Source organism: Monomorium pharaonis, chromosome 4 (assembly GCF_013373865.1).
Source record: "Monomorium pharaonis isolate MP-MQ-018 chromosome 4, ASM1337386v2, whole genome shotgun sequence".
Taxonomy (NCBI): domain Eukaryota; kingdom Metazoa; phylum Arthropoda; class Insecta; order Hymenoptera; family Formicidae; genus Monomorium; species Monomorium pharaonis.
Genome location: NC_050470.1, coordinates 28,773,304 through 28,792,675, shown reverse-complemented (window position 1 = coordinate 28,792,675; position 19,372 = coordinate 28,773,304). Strand labels below are relative to the sequence as shown.

At 45.3% G+C, this 19,372-nt stretch overlaps 1 protein-coding gene and 1 long non-coding RNA gene across 7 annotated transcripts in view; one reads left to right on the top strand and one right to left on the bottom strand.

The window, feature by feature from the left end:
* Window positions 1–8,762, bottom strand: part of LOC114253923 — a 41,410-nt gene extending 32,648 nt beyond the window's left edge. The window contains exon 1 of the long non-coding RNA XR_003625350.2: window positions 279–8,762. This is a non-coding gene — a long non-coding RNA (uncharacterized LOC114253923). The remainder of the gene's footprint in view (window positions 1–278) is intronic.
* LOC105836853 (protein tiptop) overlaps window positions 1–18,912 on the top strand; it is a 158,666-nt gene extending 139,754 nt beyond the window's left edge. For 5 of the 6 annotated variants that reach the window (XM_036286193.1, XM_036286194.1, XM_036286191.1 and 2 more), the window contains 2 exons: window positions 8,969–9,212; window positions 11,423–18,912. In XM_036286193.1, the coding sequence (XP_036142086.1) occupies window positions 8,969–9,212; window positions 11,423–15,113 (3,935 nt within the window). In that variant the 3' untranslated portion in view covers window positions 15,114–18,912. Of the gene's footprint in view, window positions 1–8,968; window positions 9,213–10,499; window positions 10,592–11,422 lie in introns of those variants that run through there. The other variant, XM_036286195.1, reaches the window with a different exon arrangement.
* The last annotated feature ends 460 nt before the right edge of the window (window positions 18,913–19,372 follow it).

Sequence of the window (19,372 nt, the reverse complement as noted above, 5' to 3'; positions counted from 1 at the left end):
ACAAATGTATCTTCGAATTCTTCGAGGGATCAACAATGCACGAACAGCGCATCTTTCAGTGTCAGTTATTTTCGCAAATTATGCCACAGTTCCAAAAATAATCGGCGGACGCGACTATTCGCATTACGTGTAATTTGCGGGTACCTTTAATTGTTACACGGGAGAGAAAAGGAGGAGGCGGAGTGGAAAAGACAGGAGGAGCCGCCACAGAGATTAACGTCTCCGAAGAGACGAGGAGGAGGAAACGTAGACTGACAACGTCGAAAAATATCTCTTACCAAGCAGGTTATTCGCCGTGTGTCAGGGGGGTCTTCTCCACGCACGCGCATGATACACACTACGCAAAGACTGTCACTAAAATATGAACGTTAATAACTCGTACACGCGTTCGAGCAGCGAGCGGCGCGCCTTGCCAAAACGCCAACCTTTTTTTCACGAGACACAGCTCTTGCGTCGCCGGACCCCCCCCTGTCCATCACTCACCGTCAAGTCCAAATGTCTTTGCTCGGTTATACCCCGCCGCCGCTCGTTTGAATCCCCTCCCCTTCGCCGGATCACTCATCATCCCGGATCTCCGCGGATATATCTACGTTTCTAACGCGCTACTGCGACGTTGGCGCGACGTCTAATCGCGCGCGGACAATCCGCGTCCACGCCAGAACGAATTAATACACGAATCGAGCCGCTCACCCTCGTCTCATGCACGCGCAAATTGGATTAGCGCGCGCCGAGAGAGCAAAACGTGTGTTGAAGGAATGGGTTTTAGTCTGTGGAATTTCGGGTGAATTGCGCGTAGCGATGAGACGGCTTTATTCGTATGATTTATATTAATTTTTCCATAACGTTAGGAGATAAAATTAACCCCGAGTAGAATTAAAATTAATATATTTGCTCAGAACAAATTATCTATTTATGTAGGAGATTAGATTTCATCGATATAATCCTTAACATCAAGTTTATTTGCATATTAAAGTAAATTAATGATTGTGTGATATATTCGCTAGCTTTCTCGTTAAGAGTAAATTATGGAGCCTTGTAATGATAGAAGAATTGATTATAACTGCTGGTTGTTTTATAATCTGAGATAAATTAGTACTTGTTTTAAATATTATTTGTATTATATTTAAAAAAACATTAATTTAATCTATATAGCAATTAGTGTTAAATACACAAAACGTGTAATAAATAGCGATCTTTAATTTATCACTCTATATAGATTTAATTTAACCAGAAATATTTAGTCCTTTCATATAATTTTATGTAATATGATGTAATATAATACGTCTTTTAAAATTGAGAATGAAACTGATTATTTTCCGTCAATTTTTGAACGTATTCTTTTGAGGCCATTCTTCCGGAAAACGATTTGTCACTCTTAGACGTACGAAGGCGGAACGAGTCGCCGAGATGAAATGCGGTAAGCCTTACAAATGGCAGAACGAAAAATAAGGTGCTAAGACAAGGATCCTTTAGTGCATGTTCATAAATTGCGGCTGTGAGTAAGGCGTAAATTTTAACGTTCATAGGCATCCGCGTTAGTGTCAGCTTGTGTACTTTAGTGATTTACGTGCAATCAACGCGCTAAATCAGTTAGGTTTACTTGTAATTATGCACGCCGAACGTTCATCCAGAAGAAAGAAAATTTATAACGCAAGATATCTGTTTAATTGTTTATAAGAAATCTGATATACGGAACGGCAGCTTTAAAAGTAACGTAAGATAGCTGAGAATTGTTTATGTAAATATAGTATACAGATACGACTCTTCGCGATTAAAGTCGCAATTAGAAAGAAAATTATATTGATGCAAAATTGAAACGTTACAATATATCGTATCGCATCTTTGCTCCAAAACACAATTAAAAAACATCATTTTCAAGTCATTAGTCGAATCATGAATGAGTTACGTAAACATTCTCCTATTAATCATTATACTTGCTAATCATCGGTTGATTTCAGATCTATTTTTAAACAATTGATTTTTTATTTAATAATGTATATAAACTTAAAATATTTATTAATGCACTTGACATACATTTTTTTAAAAAGGTCTTCTTGATGTTACGTTTTGAAGTGTAACGCACAGAAAAAATTCTTCAAAAAATACTTTACATATATATATTTACATCGATTCAATATACTAGGCATTCGTAATCAACTGTGTGGGAGCTACTACGTACATGAGCCATCTACCGGCCTTTACTTTGTTTCTCATTGTCAGACAGGCCGTCGGTGGATACCAGTAATTACATAACCACCGTGTTAGAATGTAGAGCTGCGTACACATCAGAAAAGATCTTCGCGAGAGCCGCCCGGCTTCACGGTGCACGAAGTTAATTTCTCGTCTCTTCCACGTCGGGACGACGGCCGAGCGAAGTTGCCGGGACGCCTTCCGAGACGGATCTTTGATAAGTAGTACTACTCGCGCACGGTTATCTCGGCGAATATCCCGAGGAGGCCCGGATCTTTCTCTCTCTTTCTCTTCCTATCTTTTTCACTCACTCACTCCCTCGCGGCAGCAATGACGCCACGCCAGGGCAAGTAACCGGGTCGAACTTTAGCAACGTCCTGGCAATAAAACAGTACATAATAACAAGCCGGCGGCTGCGGCGGCAGGGAAGGAACAAAAGGAGAACCCGGAGGAGGACAGGAGAGGAGATGAATTTCTGATGCGAGAACCGTCGGAAGGCTGGCGGGGAGAGTGACAGGAGGCAGACGAAGAGACGAACGGATGGACAGGCAGACAGACGGACGAACGGACGGGCGGACAGAAGGACGAAGAGGGACGGCGAGAAGAGGGAGGCCTCGCATTGTGATTCTCTCGCGGTCTGCCAGAGAGTGACTGACGGGTGAATCCGTTTTCTCCTTCCTCCGCACCTCTTCCTTTCTCCCTCGCGCGTGCCTTCTGTCCTTCTTTCCGTGTCTCTTTCGTTTTCCCTCTTCCCCCTCCCCCCTCACGTACAGCCAGCGATTCCTCCTTCTCTCTCGAAGCAACCGACTTTGAAAGCCTCATACTCAATCCGTATTCGAGAGATACAAGACGTTGATTTACGACTTCCTCGAGTGATGATCCAGATTTTTCAGATCGATCAGGAGGGTCGCGCTCCAAACCCAGAAGAATATCACTCTTGTTTCGAGAGTTTGAGGATAAAGACGATTATATGATATTCTTAGAATAACATATACTTGAAATGTCGTACAAATGAAACGAATAATAGTTACTGTAATAGAAATGGAACTATATGAGCTGGTATATACCGGCTGGTATCATCTTCCTTAGTGTAATATTTATGCATGAAATAATTGAAAACTATTATACTATATATATATTTGAATCTTAATTTATTAACTCAGCACACTTAAATATATCGTCAAAAGTGGGATAAAATTATTTGATATTATATGAATGACAAAAATTAAGTTTTTAATTTAAAAGGGAAAAATTTACATCCTTTACAAAATTAAACCACCAACATTTATTCGTTTTCAATATCACTTTGAGAAGATGCATTAAGAAACATCTGAGGAATTAGATCAATGCACTTGGTATTGGGGACCACAAACAGACTTCTTTAACATTCGATGCCTTCAGACTCGTCCTACTATCTTTTCTTTTTTTTTTTTTCATTTTAGCCCTCGATCTTAAGTCCCTTGAATGTCAGGTGGTCAGATTCGTGACTCACTTAGGTGTTCTTTAGGACGACGTGAACAGAACAAGACGACAGGCTCCAACCGAAGACGGAGTACCTTCCTACCGTTGTCTACCTGACTGATTGACTGATGAGGCGACTGTTATCCTAAGTCAACACTCACTCCATCAGTCTGTCGAATTTCCCCTTCCACTACGAACCATTGCTGCGTTCCTCCACTTTTACTCGCGTCATCGTAAACGATGTTCCCTGGTCAGATCCTACATCTATATGTATAATTCTTGAGATGACCTATCGAAAGAAATTGCTGATGACATTGATGACCCGCGTCCGTTAGAAACGCAAGTAGAAAAGCGCGATTAGGATTCGAATAATGCATAGAACAATGATGTTAAAATTACCAAAATTATTTTAAGAAACAGTTTGTAACACGAGAACATTTCATTTAGAATTCCATTTTGGAATGAATACAATTTCGAAAAACGCGAATTTTCCTCCATGAAATTTTATTCTACGCGGACACTCTTACAGAATTTTACTTCAGGCTCATCCGGAAATGTATTTTTTAATCGGGTGAAACTTTGAGTCAATCTATCACATACGCATTAAACTTGTACAGGAATGGCTGCGTAGAGACCATCGGTTAACAGTTTAAAAAGCGATCGAGACGGATGCATTGCCACGCTGTGGAAGTCCATTGGAAACGGAATCCGCATAGAGCGTGCTCTCCTTCAATTTTCCACGGATATTCCGAAGTCGCGGCACTTGGACACGCCTCGTTCAATCTCGCGCGATCGACAAGGGCTGTGAAAACCCCGAATCCGCGTCGCCCGATTGCTTTTCCCTGCTGCCGTCGCCTTCTCTACGTGTACTCGAAATCTTTCCCGTTCTTCTCTCTCTCTCTCTCTCTCTCTCTTTCTCGCGCGTCCGCCCTCCAGCTACCCTTTCAAGTTACCCCCGCCTTGAAATACCGAGCTCGAAGATCTTGAATTTCCGGGGCCGGTGTTTCTGCTGCGAAATTGTCGTGCCGCCTCGTAACAAAATCGCACGGGCTGCCGCGAATATTACGCGCCGCAATCTAGCGGAGCTCCGTTCGCGCTTTTCATTTCGTTCGACCGAGCGCTACGAAATCTGACGTCTATAGGACGCCTGCCTATGCGCGACTTCGACTGGTATCCGTTGATTCGACTGGCGCTCGTCATGAACCAAAGCTAGTCGCAGACAATAGTCTATAAACGAAAATCTCCGTAGCTTCGATTGTCGTTTTCCGACGGTTAGTAATCATTCACCGAACTATTCTTGCACCGTAATTTATTAAGGTACGACTTGCCGCGCGGCTCATCTTATGTGATACGATATTTTTCGGCATTTCGACAAAAATGATCAAGCTATAACGTGTGTTATCGCTTGACACACCTGATCCCGAGAAACGTACTTATCAATCTCGCGTATAACAATATTATCCATACGGTGGAATAAGGAACAAGGCTGAAGAGGCTACAACTGAGCGCGACGATAATTTACCACGGCGGGGTTGAAAACATCGCGCAACCGAGTGATTATTTATCGTAGAGACCGATCGTGAGGACTTTATCACCTTGTTGGCGATCATTCCAGCACTATATCGCGTGCGCGCGCTCTCACCGGATGATAGCAGGTTACACTCCGCATGTGCACCGCGCACATAAACTGTTAAATTAAAGTCGATCCTTTCGTTGATCCACACCGATAGGCTCTCTCCCATTAATAGCTCGTAATTTACTATTGACGACCGTGGCGTAATAGCTAATTAACATTTGCGAGATTAACACTTTCGCATATAATTTTATCAGTGATATCAGCATATCTCGATCGAATGAAAAACATTTGCGCGTGAACGTCGCGCGAGAGAATTTTATGCTTGAGTAATGGCAGTATTTTTGAGAAAATTTGGAATTATGTCATTATCTAGACAGTTTTATTATCTGTCATCTTTGAAATTCTTAATGTATTTTTCAATTCTTGTTATAATATGCGACATTACATTATTTGTATGCATCCAAAAATGATTGATATTTTTCTTTTAAACTGCAATATTAATGCAATTAACTAAGGACGACCTAGTTGTTCCATTTTCTTTACAATGCACGTTGAAAGTTTCGCATATAGAGTTTGGGATTTATCAGCAATTAGCAACTGCCGATCGTCCACGCGAATAGCGAACGTGACTAGTTCAGTTGTTCGACTTACGACTAGATCGTCCTTACAACTAGCGCAGGATAGCTAACCAATACTAGTTAGCCCTTGAGTACATCACCAACACATGTACGCCAACATATGCAGGTGTCTGCTATCTATATCGGTAACTCGTGCGCAGGTTCGTTGTGAGGGCAGGCGAGGAGAGACACGACAAAGGGGTGAGAGGAGAGATGGGGAGTGCACAGCGACACACATTTGTAAAAGAAAGAAGAGAGAGCACGCTAGAGGAAAAGAGAGGGAGAGAAAGAGAGAGAATGAGAGAAAAATCAAGCAGAGATTGTAACGGGCTTGAAAGCGGATGCTTCGCCGATAAGACTAATTATTGTTCTGGACCAAGAGTCGTAGGCGGACTATTGGTGCAGAACCATCGCCATCGTAGATAACGCGACTCGCTCTCGGCATAGCACAAGACCGCTAATACACTTGCGCTTCTTTTCTAACGTGCAGCGGTTTGGTCGAGTCAAGGACAAGAGGAGCCGGATATCGGTCGGTAGCATCTTGCCGAGTGTCAAGACTCGGCCGCTTTTAAGCTCGGTACGCCACGCTTCTCGTTCCCGAGGCGTATCTTACCGGCGCGGCGGGTTGCGTCCGGGATGTGTGCAACCCGGTGCGGTCCTTGTTAGCAGCCTGCCAATAGCCCCGCACGAACTGCGCTCGTGCGAGCATTTGCATCCTACTGAGCCCGACGTCGACATCCGATCGATCCCGATCGCCGATGGAATACTTTCGAGTCGCGAAACCCGTGGTGACCCTTGTCATTACGACTTGGTACTCTACTAAATTATCGAAGTCTCATGACTCTGGAATACAACAAACAACATCGTTTGAATATATTTTATTTTTTTTAAAAGACTTAAGCGCTGGTTACATTGATTCAATCAATAATCTAATGGATTTTTATGAAGATTTTTTTTAATGTAATCGTTGCGTGTGTGTAAGGTAATCAAGTTTATCAAAGTTACCTGTTACTTTCGGAAACGGAATAACGCTCGTTGAAGTCTCTGGCTGAAGACGAAGATAGAACGCGGTCTGACGATCACGATTGAAATTTCGAAATAATATCTCTTCAAATTGTCGAACAAGAGACAAGCCACAGTGTGTAGGAACGGATAAAAGTAGCGGCACGCAAATATTAGATTCCATGGATCTACGATCGAGGGCTCGAAGGGGGGCCCCGGAAGGGTAGAAGATGAACCATGCTCTTAGCGGGCGGGGCTGCCTGCCGGTGGTCCGCCCGCTCGGTTCCTTCTTGTATTCCCCTCTTCGATACGCGCCTGGATTCAAGCGATCCTCTGAAAGGTCCTCCTTTTATCTCCTTTCGTCGCCCCGTCGTTCTCTCCGTAGTCGTGCACCTTCTCGCCGTCCTACGGCTGGTCCCAACCGGATCGGCCGGCCAGTCGCTTCCATCGAATGGTCCGCGCCGGGGCAACGAGAGAATCGCTCCCGGTAGAGAGACAATGGACAATGGGGACATAAATCTGCGTAATTAGTTGCTGATGCACCCGCGGATCAATGTGCGATCTCCTTTCTCTCCCTCTTCCGTGGCCTGTCCGCGAACAAACGATCGTTTGGTTGGTCACTCACGGCAAAGTAGGACGGTGCTCCTGGTTGTCCCCACCCTCTATGAGGGGAGGTGTGCTGACCACCTTCCGCTCTCGCCCTGCTCTCGCGCTTGGCTTGGCGATTGCACGCGACCGAGGACACGGCACTCCCTTCTTCAGAGAGGCTGTGCCGGGAGCAAGATGGCGACTAGAAGAGTTCCACGGAATCAAGTATTCATGTCCGAATCTGTCAAATGTAGCTTACTTTCGTTGGCTGTCAGGCAAAATAGACGATAGTAATTTAATGAGACATTCTAATTCATACGTAATGTCTGAATCCTGAGTAATACGTTGTTCGAGTTTATCAGATACGATGTAGGATTTTCGAAAATGTACGCAATGTAATTTTCCCCCGCAAATATTTGTTGATCTTAGATCAGGTCGTGTTCTCTGCGCAAAGCGACAGTTCCACTGTTCATTACCAGGGGTTCAAAGGGAAACGATTTGATTAAAACTCATAATGCAGATGATGGAACTCCTTGTCCCCCACACAATACCTTGTCGTCGTCGACGTCGACGTATCCGACATAGCTCGCATTTTCTCTTTCTTCCTCTCCCTCTTAGGCGTCGTCGTCGTCGTCGTCGTCGTCGCCGTCGCCGTCGCTGTCGTCGCGAAAGGCTGATAAATGAACCGATAGTGCCATTGTGTTACTCGCCATCTAAACCTTTATATCACTCCTAGGTACTTAGCTTCGTCATTTCTCAGTATCTCCACTCCTAGGTCGTACGTTCTTCTCTGCTCTTCTATCAAGATACGGCGGGTGACAGAAGGATTTGATTCGCGTCCTACATCAGCGATCTCCGGGCAGAAAAGACGATACACGAAATGTCATTAACTGTTATGTATTTGTGTCCGATTTTTTTGACTTCTAAATTGCTCTGAAATGCATGAGTATATCTTGTAATACAAGTTCACTTGCTCGTCACGCGGAATTATACTGACAGGGCGCATTTTCCTCTTTGTAACGACACAATCATGTATCGTATTCTTCACATCTTATTTAACAAATGTAATAGAAAATTCGCTGATGGGTCAATGAGATATCTAGATTGCCAATGCAACATAACTATTTCTATATTATTCTATAGTATATTTATACAAGTGACAAAAAGCATGAAGCACTCGTCGTTTAATACATTTAATAAAAATGTAACTGCACGTTAATGGAAAGCCCTTCCTTTTTACAATTGATTACACAGAGAGAAGGATTTCTTCAAATTTAACAAACAGTTTTGTTCGACTATTTCAAAGCATATATTTCTTTGGTTTTAATAAATTTTATCCAGATTTCTTTAGATTTAATAAAATCTAAAGAAACAAAGAAATCTTATTTAGAAACAAAGAAATACATTCTTTGGAATAGTCGAACAAAACGGTTTATTAAATTTTAAGAAATCTTTCTCTCTGCATACGATTGATATCTTTTCTCTCTGTATACGATCTAATCTACTAATCCGCTGCTTCATTGATTTGTTTCAGGGGAGGACGGCGTCGAAGGTTCTGCGCCCGGTACGGACCTCCAAGGCGAGGAGGGCGATTGCGTCGACGAGGATGGGCCCATTAGCCCTAGCGAGAGGGGCTGCGCGCCCGCTGCAAAAGAGGACGAGGATGCCGAGGGAACGGATGAAGAGGACGATGAGGAGGCATCGCCACCTACACCCCCGCCTTCGGCCACCTCGAGGTTAAACCCGACTATCCTGCGAGACACGGGACCTCCGGACAGGTAAATTTTGCATCTGTATAATTTTTTTATTTAATCGATGTTCCATTTATATACTGCTCTCTGTCTTAATGATTACTGAATAAAAAACGATCACGAAAGTGCGCTAAAAGAAACACACTTCTTTTTAGAAAAAACTGGCAAACGTTGGTAGAAATAATTATTGAGACCTGAAAGACTTGATTAGAAGCTAAAAGTCAAGAAGAAGCTAAAAAAATCTATCAATATACAGTAATGGTTAAAAATATTATTCGTACAAGCTTAAACGTGTTGTCAAACGGGTAGTAACAACTTCTATTCGTACTTTCTCAGTAGCAATTCATATCCATATCAACTTTCTTCGGCCTTCCTTATTACATTTGTCAGTAGCCGTGCGTGTCCCCGTACACTTGTGTCTGCATGTACGTGTCTCTGCGTGCCGATACGCGGGTGTACGTTCGCCAAGAAAAGGGACGTTAAACGACATTACCCGCGTGCACGAGGCAGTGGCCCGTGCAAATCAGCTGCGGATATTCGCGCGAGTGACGCCTCGCTCGGCGCAAATCACCTACGGCGGTTGTAGAACCGACGCGTAATGGCGGGCATAAAGTCGGAGAGAAGCGGTACCTAAATTTCGCTCGACGTTGCGTCTACCGCGCGACTCATTAGTCGGTGCTTTATCCGGTGCGCGGAGGCTCCTCCGTAATAAAGCGTCTAAATCATCGCGCGAGCCGCGCTGACGCGACACCGCGAAGCTTTTTGATGTTCGCCGTCGTCGGGCGCTCCTCGTGTGTACACGAGGCACGTTGGTTGTTTAAGAGAGCAACAAATCGTCACGGAGCCGCTCTCGTAAATACGCGTATGCGCGAGTCGAGGTAAGCGCGTCGGTCGGCGAGGGTTAAGTGGTAATGGAACGAGGACGGGGAGGACGGGGCGAGGCCCAGATAGGGATAAATAAGCTGGTGTCGGAGTTGATATCGGTGTCTGCCGCGCGCGACGTCACACGGCTAATAGAGATAGGCACGTGTTACACATCGTCCCACACCGACGATGCCCCACTAGCAGGCGCTGCCGCCTGCCTAACCGGGGGCGGCAGTGGCGCTCCCATTCCCCCCCGTACACCCGCGCCGTCCCGCCAGCCCCCAAAAACTTCCCCTGCATGCGTGGCAGCGATCCCCTTTCATCTCGCGGCACGCATTCGGCATTCAGTCAGGAGCAGTCAGTTACGAGCGAGCCGTCGACAGGCCTGGAACGTCGCCGCGCCGCGTCGCGCCGCGCGCATCGCGCCGAACCTCGCACGACGATCCATCACAACGACTGTATACTGCGAAGCTCTAATCGTTCCGGCCACGTGCTTCCCTTCCGACAGTCGATCCTAGCGCGCGTTGATGACGCTACGACAGGTATCGATCGCTCCTGCACACTCGGCACACCTCGACCAATCCGCGCGGTTTTTGTCGCGCGAGCCGGATGACTAACGTTCATCGTCGGAGCGTGCAATTAATCGTAATTTGTCTATGGTTTAGAGCCCCGTTACTTTGTCACGAGCGTCACGTCGCGGCCGTGCGCTGGTGCGCAAGAGGCGAGGAGTACTCATATGGCCGACGTAAACGCGCGCGAGTATTCTAAGACCGATGAATAACTCATCGCGCGGTAAAGTGTGTTTTCGTTTTCTATATCGATAATAATCCGTCATATTCTGTTGTAATGTCCGTCGCGTAACACTACGTAGGTACAAGGTACGTTTACGTGTCGGGCGCATCTCGCGTGCATACGCGCCAGCAACGACAGACGTTTTCATGCGTGAATTATCCATCGCTGTTATACCATCCACGTTGCAACACGCCAACGTCTCTAGGCTCTATTTATCACGCGAGCTTTTTTCCGTTTACCTCTCCCGATGATTCCGGGTATCCGTCGTTTCCATCAGTACGGCGAAAGCTGTTTGCGTAGTAATTTCTATGGCGGACGCTTATGAAATATTAACGTCACGGCGTCACCTGCGTTATGCAGCGCGGCGGCGTGCTCGCGGATCGGTTACAAGAAAATTATCGCGCGATTATCATGATTAATGACCATTGCCCGACTGCGAACGTTTCGTTATTTTTACGCCAAGTTTCGATAAGATTCGTTTCATCCATCATTATAGCCACTTGAAATCTTAGAGAAATCTCGAAGAGTACGCTCACCCGTACTCCAAAATTACAGCGCTCGGTGTTATTTTACAATTTCAGGGAGCCAATGAGTCCGCGCTGTCCTTCGAGAGATTCTCGGGAATCATCCGGTCCGGCGACCGGAAGTCCCCCACCACCTGCTACCAGGAGCAGCGCGAGTCCAGTCAGTCCAAGTAGTATCGTGCCTCTACCCCTTGGAACTCACTCCCTGCTACCATCCCACCCTGCAGCGGTCATGGCGGCGTATCTGCAACAGACCCATCAGCGTCTCCTCCTCGGCCACTCGCCTTTATCGCGTGGTTCGGTGTCGCCGCTGGTCTCTTCCTCGTGTTCGCCACCAGCCGCCACCCCCGGTCTCTTAGTATCGCCTACCAGCGTCGGGGAGATCTCGCCGTCGGCGACACCCCTGCCAGCTGTACTGGACTTCAGCACGAGGAAAACGTCTTCGACCGAGGAGGACGAGGAAGAACAGATATTAAATCTCAGCAAACCACCTACGCCGTCTTCCTCGACGGAAACGAACAATGGTCCGCTGGATCTTTCGGTATCCAGCAGGAAGCGACCTGGACCGGAAGACTCGCCGCCACCGCCACCGCGCAAGTCATCGAGACTGGCTTCCACGACAAGCTCTACGAGCCATCAGGAAACACCACCGGGAGTCACGTCCGGTTTCGGTAGACCGCCCGTGGTGTCTCCCTGGACGTCTCCGGTGGTGGCCTCGCACTTTCCGTACTTCGCCGCAGCGGTAGCGGCAGCGGCTACTAGTCAGCAGCAGCTTTCGCCGAAGAGCACCAGTGGAGTAGTAGATCATCATCAACTTTGGAATGGGAAAATGAAACCGCCAGCCGCGTTGGACAAGCCGTATCAACCTAGCGAAGCTACAAAGGCACTCGAGAAAATGAGTGAACTGAGCAAGTTGGGTGGCGAGGATCTCTTCAGGTCGTCTTCCGGAGGAGGTGGTGCTGGGACAGGTGCCAACGCACCGGCGACGACGTCCAGTAGTCGCCATAGCGCCTGGCAATCTCACTGGTTGAATAAAGGTGCCGATCAAGCGAAGGATGTTCTGAAATGCGTATGGTGCAAACAAAGTTTCCCGACTTTGGCCGCAATGACGACGCACATGAAGGAGGCAAAGCACTGCGGCGTAAACATGCCGGTACCACCGCCAACGCAAGGAATTCATTCCCAGCAAACGACGATGCCAACCATACCACCGCCTCAACAGCCGCATCAACCGCAAACATCCACCGGCAATACTGGCAGTAACAATTCGGCCACACCTAGCAGCAAACAAAGTCCATCCGATTTGAATCTACTGATCAAGGAAACGATGCCACTGCCGCGAAAGCTTGTGCGAGGCCAGGATGTCTGGTTAGGCAAGGGAGCTGAACAAACGCGGCAGATTTTAAAGTGCATGTGGTGCGGACAGAGCTTCCGCTCCCTAGCCGAGATGACCTCGCATATGCAGCAAACGCAACATTACACGAATATTATCTCTCAGGAGCAGATAATATCCTGGAAATCATCAGACGAGAGCAAGAGCGGTAACGCAACCGGTACTGCAGGAGGTGGCGGAAATGTCGCCGGTGGTGGGGGCGGCACAGTACAACCAGGCGGAGGAGGATCCGGACCTCACGGAAACAATGGTGGACCCGGTGCTGGTGCCACGAGCAGTCACGTTAGCGCTGTACTGACCTGCAAGGTTTGCGATCAAGCGTTCAGCTCCCTAAAGGAATTGAGCAATCATATGGTAAAGAATTCGCATTACAAGGAACATATAATGCGCTCGATTACCGAAAGCGGTGGACGTCGGCGACAAACGCGCGAGAAACGGAAAAAGTCACTGCCCGTGAGAAAGTTGCTGGAACTAGAACGCGCGCAGAACGAATTTAAAAATGGCGACGCTGCCGCCGGTTTGACTCACAGCCTCGGCAAGCACGCCGGTAGAATCACATGCGAGAAATGCGGCGAAAAGATAGAAACCCCGCTTTTCGTTGAACACATACGTCAATGTATCGGCGCGGGCACGGTGGGCGCCAATCAGCGAAATTTCCTGAAGAACGCGCTCATGTCCAATCATTTGCCCGCGACGTTGCCGCCCAACGAAAGCGGACGTAAGAGCGTCAATGAGGAAACGTCTTCGATATCTTCGAGGCACCATCGGTCTCCCTCTTCGGCTAGCGACGCAACAACGCCGGGAAAAGATACTCCTACACCGAACGCTAATGAAACTACCGCTCCGATAGGTACCTCACCGTCGGTTTTGAACGCGATAGAGAAGCTCATCGAAAAGAGTTTCGATTCTCGCGTGAGGCACGGTACGCCCGGTTTGCATCACGCTCAACCCGGCGCGCCGATAGGTACGAGCATCCTCAAGCGTTTGGGTATCGACGAGAGTGTAGATTATACGAAACCTCTGGTCGATCCGCAAACAATGAGTCTACTTCGATCTTATCAGCAGCAGCAGCATCAGCAGCAACACTTTAACGCAAACGCCGCGACGAGAAGGGAGCGAAGCGGTAGCGAGTCCAGTTCGATATCGGAACGAGGAAGTGGCAGGACGGATACCATGACACCGGAGAGACGTATGGACCTGTCTAACGCGAGTCACGAAAGACACTCGGGTTCCATGCCTTCTCATCATCATCGCGCCACACCTGAGAAACAAGCCGCCCCGTTACCTAGTCGCCATCATCAACCTACGGAGGAATCCGGAGACGAGGAATCGTCTACCGTAGTGGTGAAGAAAGAGCCGAGGGATGAGGAGACAGAGGAGCGAGGTACGAACGAGGAAGAGCAACAGCAATCGACGAGGGAGGTCTTCGTGAAGAAGGAAATAGTAGACGATTGCAGAGACGAGGAGGATCAGAGTTCCTACAATCACCGACGAAGCAGCCTCCATGAGACGCCGGAGGACGGACGAGAGGTTATGTCACCTCGCATGAATCCACCCACGCCCCGACCGACTAGCCAAGTGGAACAGGTCGCACGTAGTCCCTGCAGGAACAGCACAAGCAGTCCTACCAGCAGCGACCGATCGGTCACACCGCGAGGTACACCTGACACTAAGGCATCCAGTAGTCTCGGAGCGCTGTCCTCCATGTTCGACAGCTTATCCGGCGGTGGCGGTGGTAGCGGCGGTAACAACGTCGACTCGCAAGGACGTAAAACAAGCAGCCATCCTCTCGCGGCGTTACAGAAATTATGCGATAAGACGGAAACGCGAGGTTCTGGCGCCAGCGGTACCTCAAGATCCGGAGGTAGTTCCGCAACTAGCACCATCGGTTCCGGCAGCAGTAACACGGTAGGGGTGACCGGTCCAGGACCTGGGCCAACACCAGGTGCCATCTTGGCTTTCAGCTGGGCCTGCAATGACGCCGTAGTTACCGCGGATTCAATAATGAAGTGTGCATTCTGCGATACACCCTTCATTTCGAAAGGCGCGTACAGGCATCATCTCTCCAAAATGCACTTTGTCAAGGACGGCGTCATTCCGGATCCATTAACCATCGGCAGATCGGCGGCAGCAGCCGCGGCCGCGGCCGCCGCGGCGGTTTCCCAGGGCACTTCCGGCGGGCCGAGTCGCAACTCCACGTCGCCGCCGACGTCGCAGCGCAACAAGTCGCCGCCGCTTCCGCAGGCGAACGGCAGCCCGTCGCAGTCAGCGGCCTCACCCCTCGAGGAGAGCCCGCACTCCAAATTTCTCAAGTATACGGAGCTGGCAAAGCAATTGTCCAGCAAGTACGTATAGTCCGAGCCCCGTAAGTAGCGGTGCCACTTGTACATAAGTGTATCTATACTGTAACGACTGTAAAACTAGCGATGTGAAAATTTTCATCCTCTTCCCCCGCGAACACCGCCGCGCCGAACGACGTCGTCGCGCATCCGACGTCTTCGGATTTATGCTTAAAGAGAGGCTGTGTCGTTTGGCTACCTCGATAACGGAAAAGAAATTCTATGATAAAAACTCGTACAATTACAAAATTATTGATATAATTCCACATTATCATCTATGCATTTGAAACAAATCCTGTTACATGTATTCTTATTGCTGTAAGAAATGAATTGAATCGTAATATTCGTAATTTTTATCTATTTTCTTGTAATCATACGATATATATTTCTAACTCGAAGATTAAAGTCAATATAAATTTATTTAGATTTTGACGCTATAAAAATAAAGAATAATTTTTTTATTTACATAAGCAATAAAAATTTTTTTAGATGCTTGTAGCATGAAAATTGAATTCATCACAATTATATCTTCCAACCTTAATCTGTGATGAATTTACATATACTTGCTCAATAAAAAATACATACAATATAACATAAATAATAATTGTATGTATACGTTGACAAATATAATTCATTGGATTGAAAAACGAATCATCGAAAATCGAAAAAGTAACTAATTACGTTTCTTACTTAAAAAAAGTAACTAACGGTAATAACGTTAAAGGTAATGCATTATTTCTCAATCCTGCTCATTGCTACAAGGATTCATTTTCAACTAGTATTTTAAAATATCAATTAATAATTAGAATCATATTCATTATTGCTCAAAAATTTGAAGCATTTCATGTAGTTTTTGAATAAAATTATTTATTATATAAAATATAATTCTTTACAGATGCAATTACTTTACTGAAAAATAATATAAATTTTAAAAACTTTTATATACTATTCTCTTTTTGAAAGTACCATTAATTCGACATATGCTGTTTTAAACCCTTCATATATAAAATAACGTCCCCTGAATTTAATTTAATTTAAATCGTCAAATCCAAAATTGCTTATCTTTCCACGACAAAGCAGTTCAATGAATTTTATTTTTTAACATAAAATATATATTTTTTGTTTTAATCTCTATTTAAATAATATGTGCTTATAAATATGTCAATATTTTTAATAAAAGTATTGTATCTGTAAAGAGAGAAAATGTAATTTATTTTTAAAATTGACAAAATGCTTCAAACTTTTAAGCAACAATATACTTCTAATATTGTTTTTAAAATTAAAGAAAATTTATTACTATTAAAAGTAAAAAAAATAATTATAAATATAAATAAATAAATAAATAAATAATTACATGGAAAAAAATATCTTAATTACTTATTAGTTCTTTTGCGTGCACAAACAAAAGATAGAAACTGAAGTTGATGCTCCGAGATGATGCTGAAGGACTCTATATAATACTTGTTGAGAATTAAATATTAAGCCTCGCCACAGCACTCTTTCAGCTTAAATGTGGATATCTCCGTCGAAAAGACTTCGCCGTTACGACGATATTATTATAGTAAGAAATTTCGTTCACTCGCAGAATAAATGCAAACACGATGCGAAATTTCATTTTTGGCGATCGTTTTAGTCCATCATTGAGAACGCATTTTACCATTCCTGGGTTAGCACGAATAGCGTGCGTCAGACCCTTCAAAAAAACTCTACATTGGAGAGGGGCCTCAAATTCTGTTTTATATACACCTCTCTCATTATTTCTTTTATACCGATCCCTCTTTTCTTCTCCCATTTACTATATTTTTTAATCGTTACGAGAAGATTATGCTCTAGAGTAGATCTGCGCGTAATCGTTTGGAATGTTTCCTTCTCGCTGTAGAATCATGTGCAACATGGGAAACGTCGCGAGAGAAATTTTCTGCTTTTCGCAGAATTTTCCCTCGATCGGAATCGCTATGGGAATATGAGTCCAAGGCAGGACGCGCATAACTTTGTACAATCGACATTTCCGTGTCGTTAAGACTTTCTCGCAGCACGTTTCGCCTTCCGTTTTTCCGTATCACTTTCCTTCCATCGGTATGGGAATTAAAGAATTGTACCAGTGACTCTTACTTTCTTTCGTGCCCAAGGAACGTGAGAGGGTGTGACGAAGATTTAGGTGTTGAACGAGCGTTAATTAAATTGTGATGCCACCATATCTCGCGGCACTGCTGAGTCACGGGGCTCGGCACGCGGCCAAGTTTGTGATTTTATAAATACTTAAGGACGTTTACGACGTGAGATGAGCAAGATCGCGACGAGACAAAGGAAACAGTAAAAATTGATTAGAGCGGAGAGAAATGGATAGATAAAGAACGAGAAAGAAACGAGAGAGGGGTGGAGAACGAGAAAAGGAGAGGAAGCTTACCTATCATCTGTCGTAAGATCGTCAGCATGTATACCTCTAGATCGTAAGGCCGTAGTTTATTAGCGCATAGGATAGGCTAGGGTTCGACCCTGTATAGGAATCTCTTTGTTGATACTTATTACTACGAAAAAAAAAGAAACCGGTGAGTTTGCTCGCGGGGACGGACGAGAGTCGCCTCGGAGAGCATTACGACTGCTACGAATCGAAGGTGTGTGGAGATACACGAGCGAGTGTAAAAGCGACAAGAGCCGAAGGGTGCGGAGACGCGGTGCAATAGCGAGCCTCGCGATTAATTGAATAAGTACACGCGAGTCGAATGCATGCTGAAACACTGAGCGAGAGCGAGCGAATGAAAGAAAGAGTGACAAAAGAGAAGAGGAGAGAATGAGAGGAAGAGAGAAAGGGAAAGAGTGCATGGAAGAGAGAATGGTCGTCGAAGAACGCATATTTTTTCGACGTAAATGCGTACGTGTAGATCATTGTAAATTTTCTTTATTCAAATAATATTTATTACGCCATGAGCGGGCCAACGCGTCATTTTACGTGTAAAATATTGTCATTATTATCACTCGAATTACGCGACTACTGTGTATATTGATTATATAATTATGATTATCATATTACGATGATGCGTGGCGTCGTGGTGAGTGTAGTGATAATGTGAAGTATAGGGCGCGAGTTTAAATCGGACGAAAATATGAATGACAAGAGCAAGAGAGAATGAGAGAATGAGTGTGTGTGTGTGTGTGTGTGTGTGTGTGTGTGTGTGTGTGTGTGTGTGTGTGTGTTTGTGTGTTTAAGAGGCATGAGGAATAAAAAGATAGAGTGACAGTCCGAGAACGCGAAAGAATACTTCCGAGAGATTGAGAGACTAGAAACAGACCGGGGAAAGATGGAGCAGCTGCGCGCGGCCTTCAACAACGAAGGCCGGAAAAGAACGGAACATAACTTGTATACGTATTTCTTGTAAACTCTAATTCTTCCATCGCGGACTTTAAAAAGTATTTATCGACATAATAATAATATTAATATTATTATATTGTAATTATATACGACTGCTGAGAGTGTGATGAACGTAACGCGAGACGTTTACGTGGCTGCGACCAACACGACATACATGTATACCTAACGACACACACACGTACAACATGCGCGCACGCAACACGTACACACGTGGAAACACGCGTATACACTGTCGCAGTAACACTCGAGGAAAGGAACAGCCAGCCGTGCGAATGATACGCTCGAAACGTACCTACCTACTTACAAACACGCAACCACAAAGATATGCATCATGTATACGCGACTCTTGAAACCATTTTACCAGATTTGTCATTATTTAATTATTTCGGTTGTATTTTAAAATGCAATTAAAGCTCAAATAAATATATATGTTATAAACTAAGAATGTATGGTTGTTTCGTGTATTCACTTTCTACCTGTTGTTGTCTTACCCGAGAGCAATATCCATCGAAGCAAAGGGTATAATAACGTCGAGTAGCAATAATTTTCTAAAAGGTATTCACTGTAAACGATATCATATCTTTTCGAATATTTTTTGCGGAGATGAGCCGCTATTAATTATCTTATAAATTCTATAAATATAACTTTTTATTTCGTTATATATAGCCATTAATTTGAATTCGTGCTACGCCTCTTTGGAAATTAAGGGAACGAGTCACAGGTAAGCTCTCCGGTTGAGAAATCGAGAAAACAACTATCGAAAGGTGTCCCGAGCGACTTGTAACCGTCCGTTGACGACTGAAGGTTTACATATTTCAGGAAACCGGCGCCGTCGAGTCACGATTAATTCTCATTAATATGAACAGTGTACAGAGGTAAGTGCCGATTCGACACAATTTGTCACC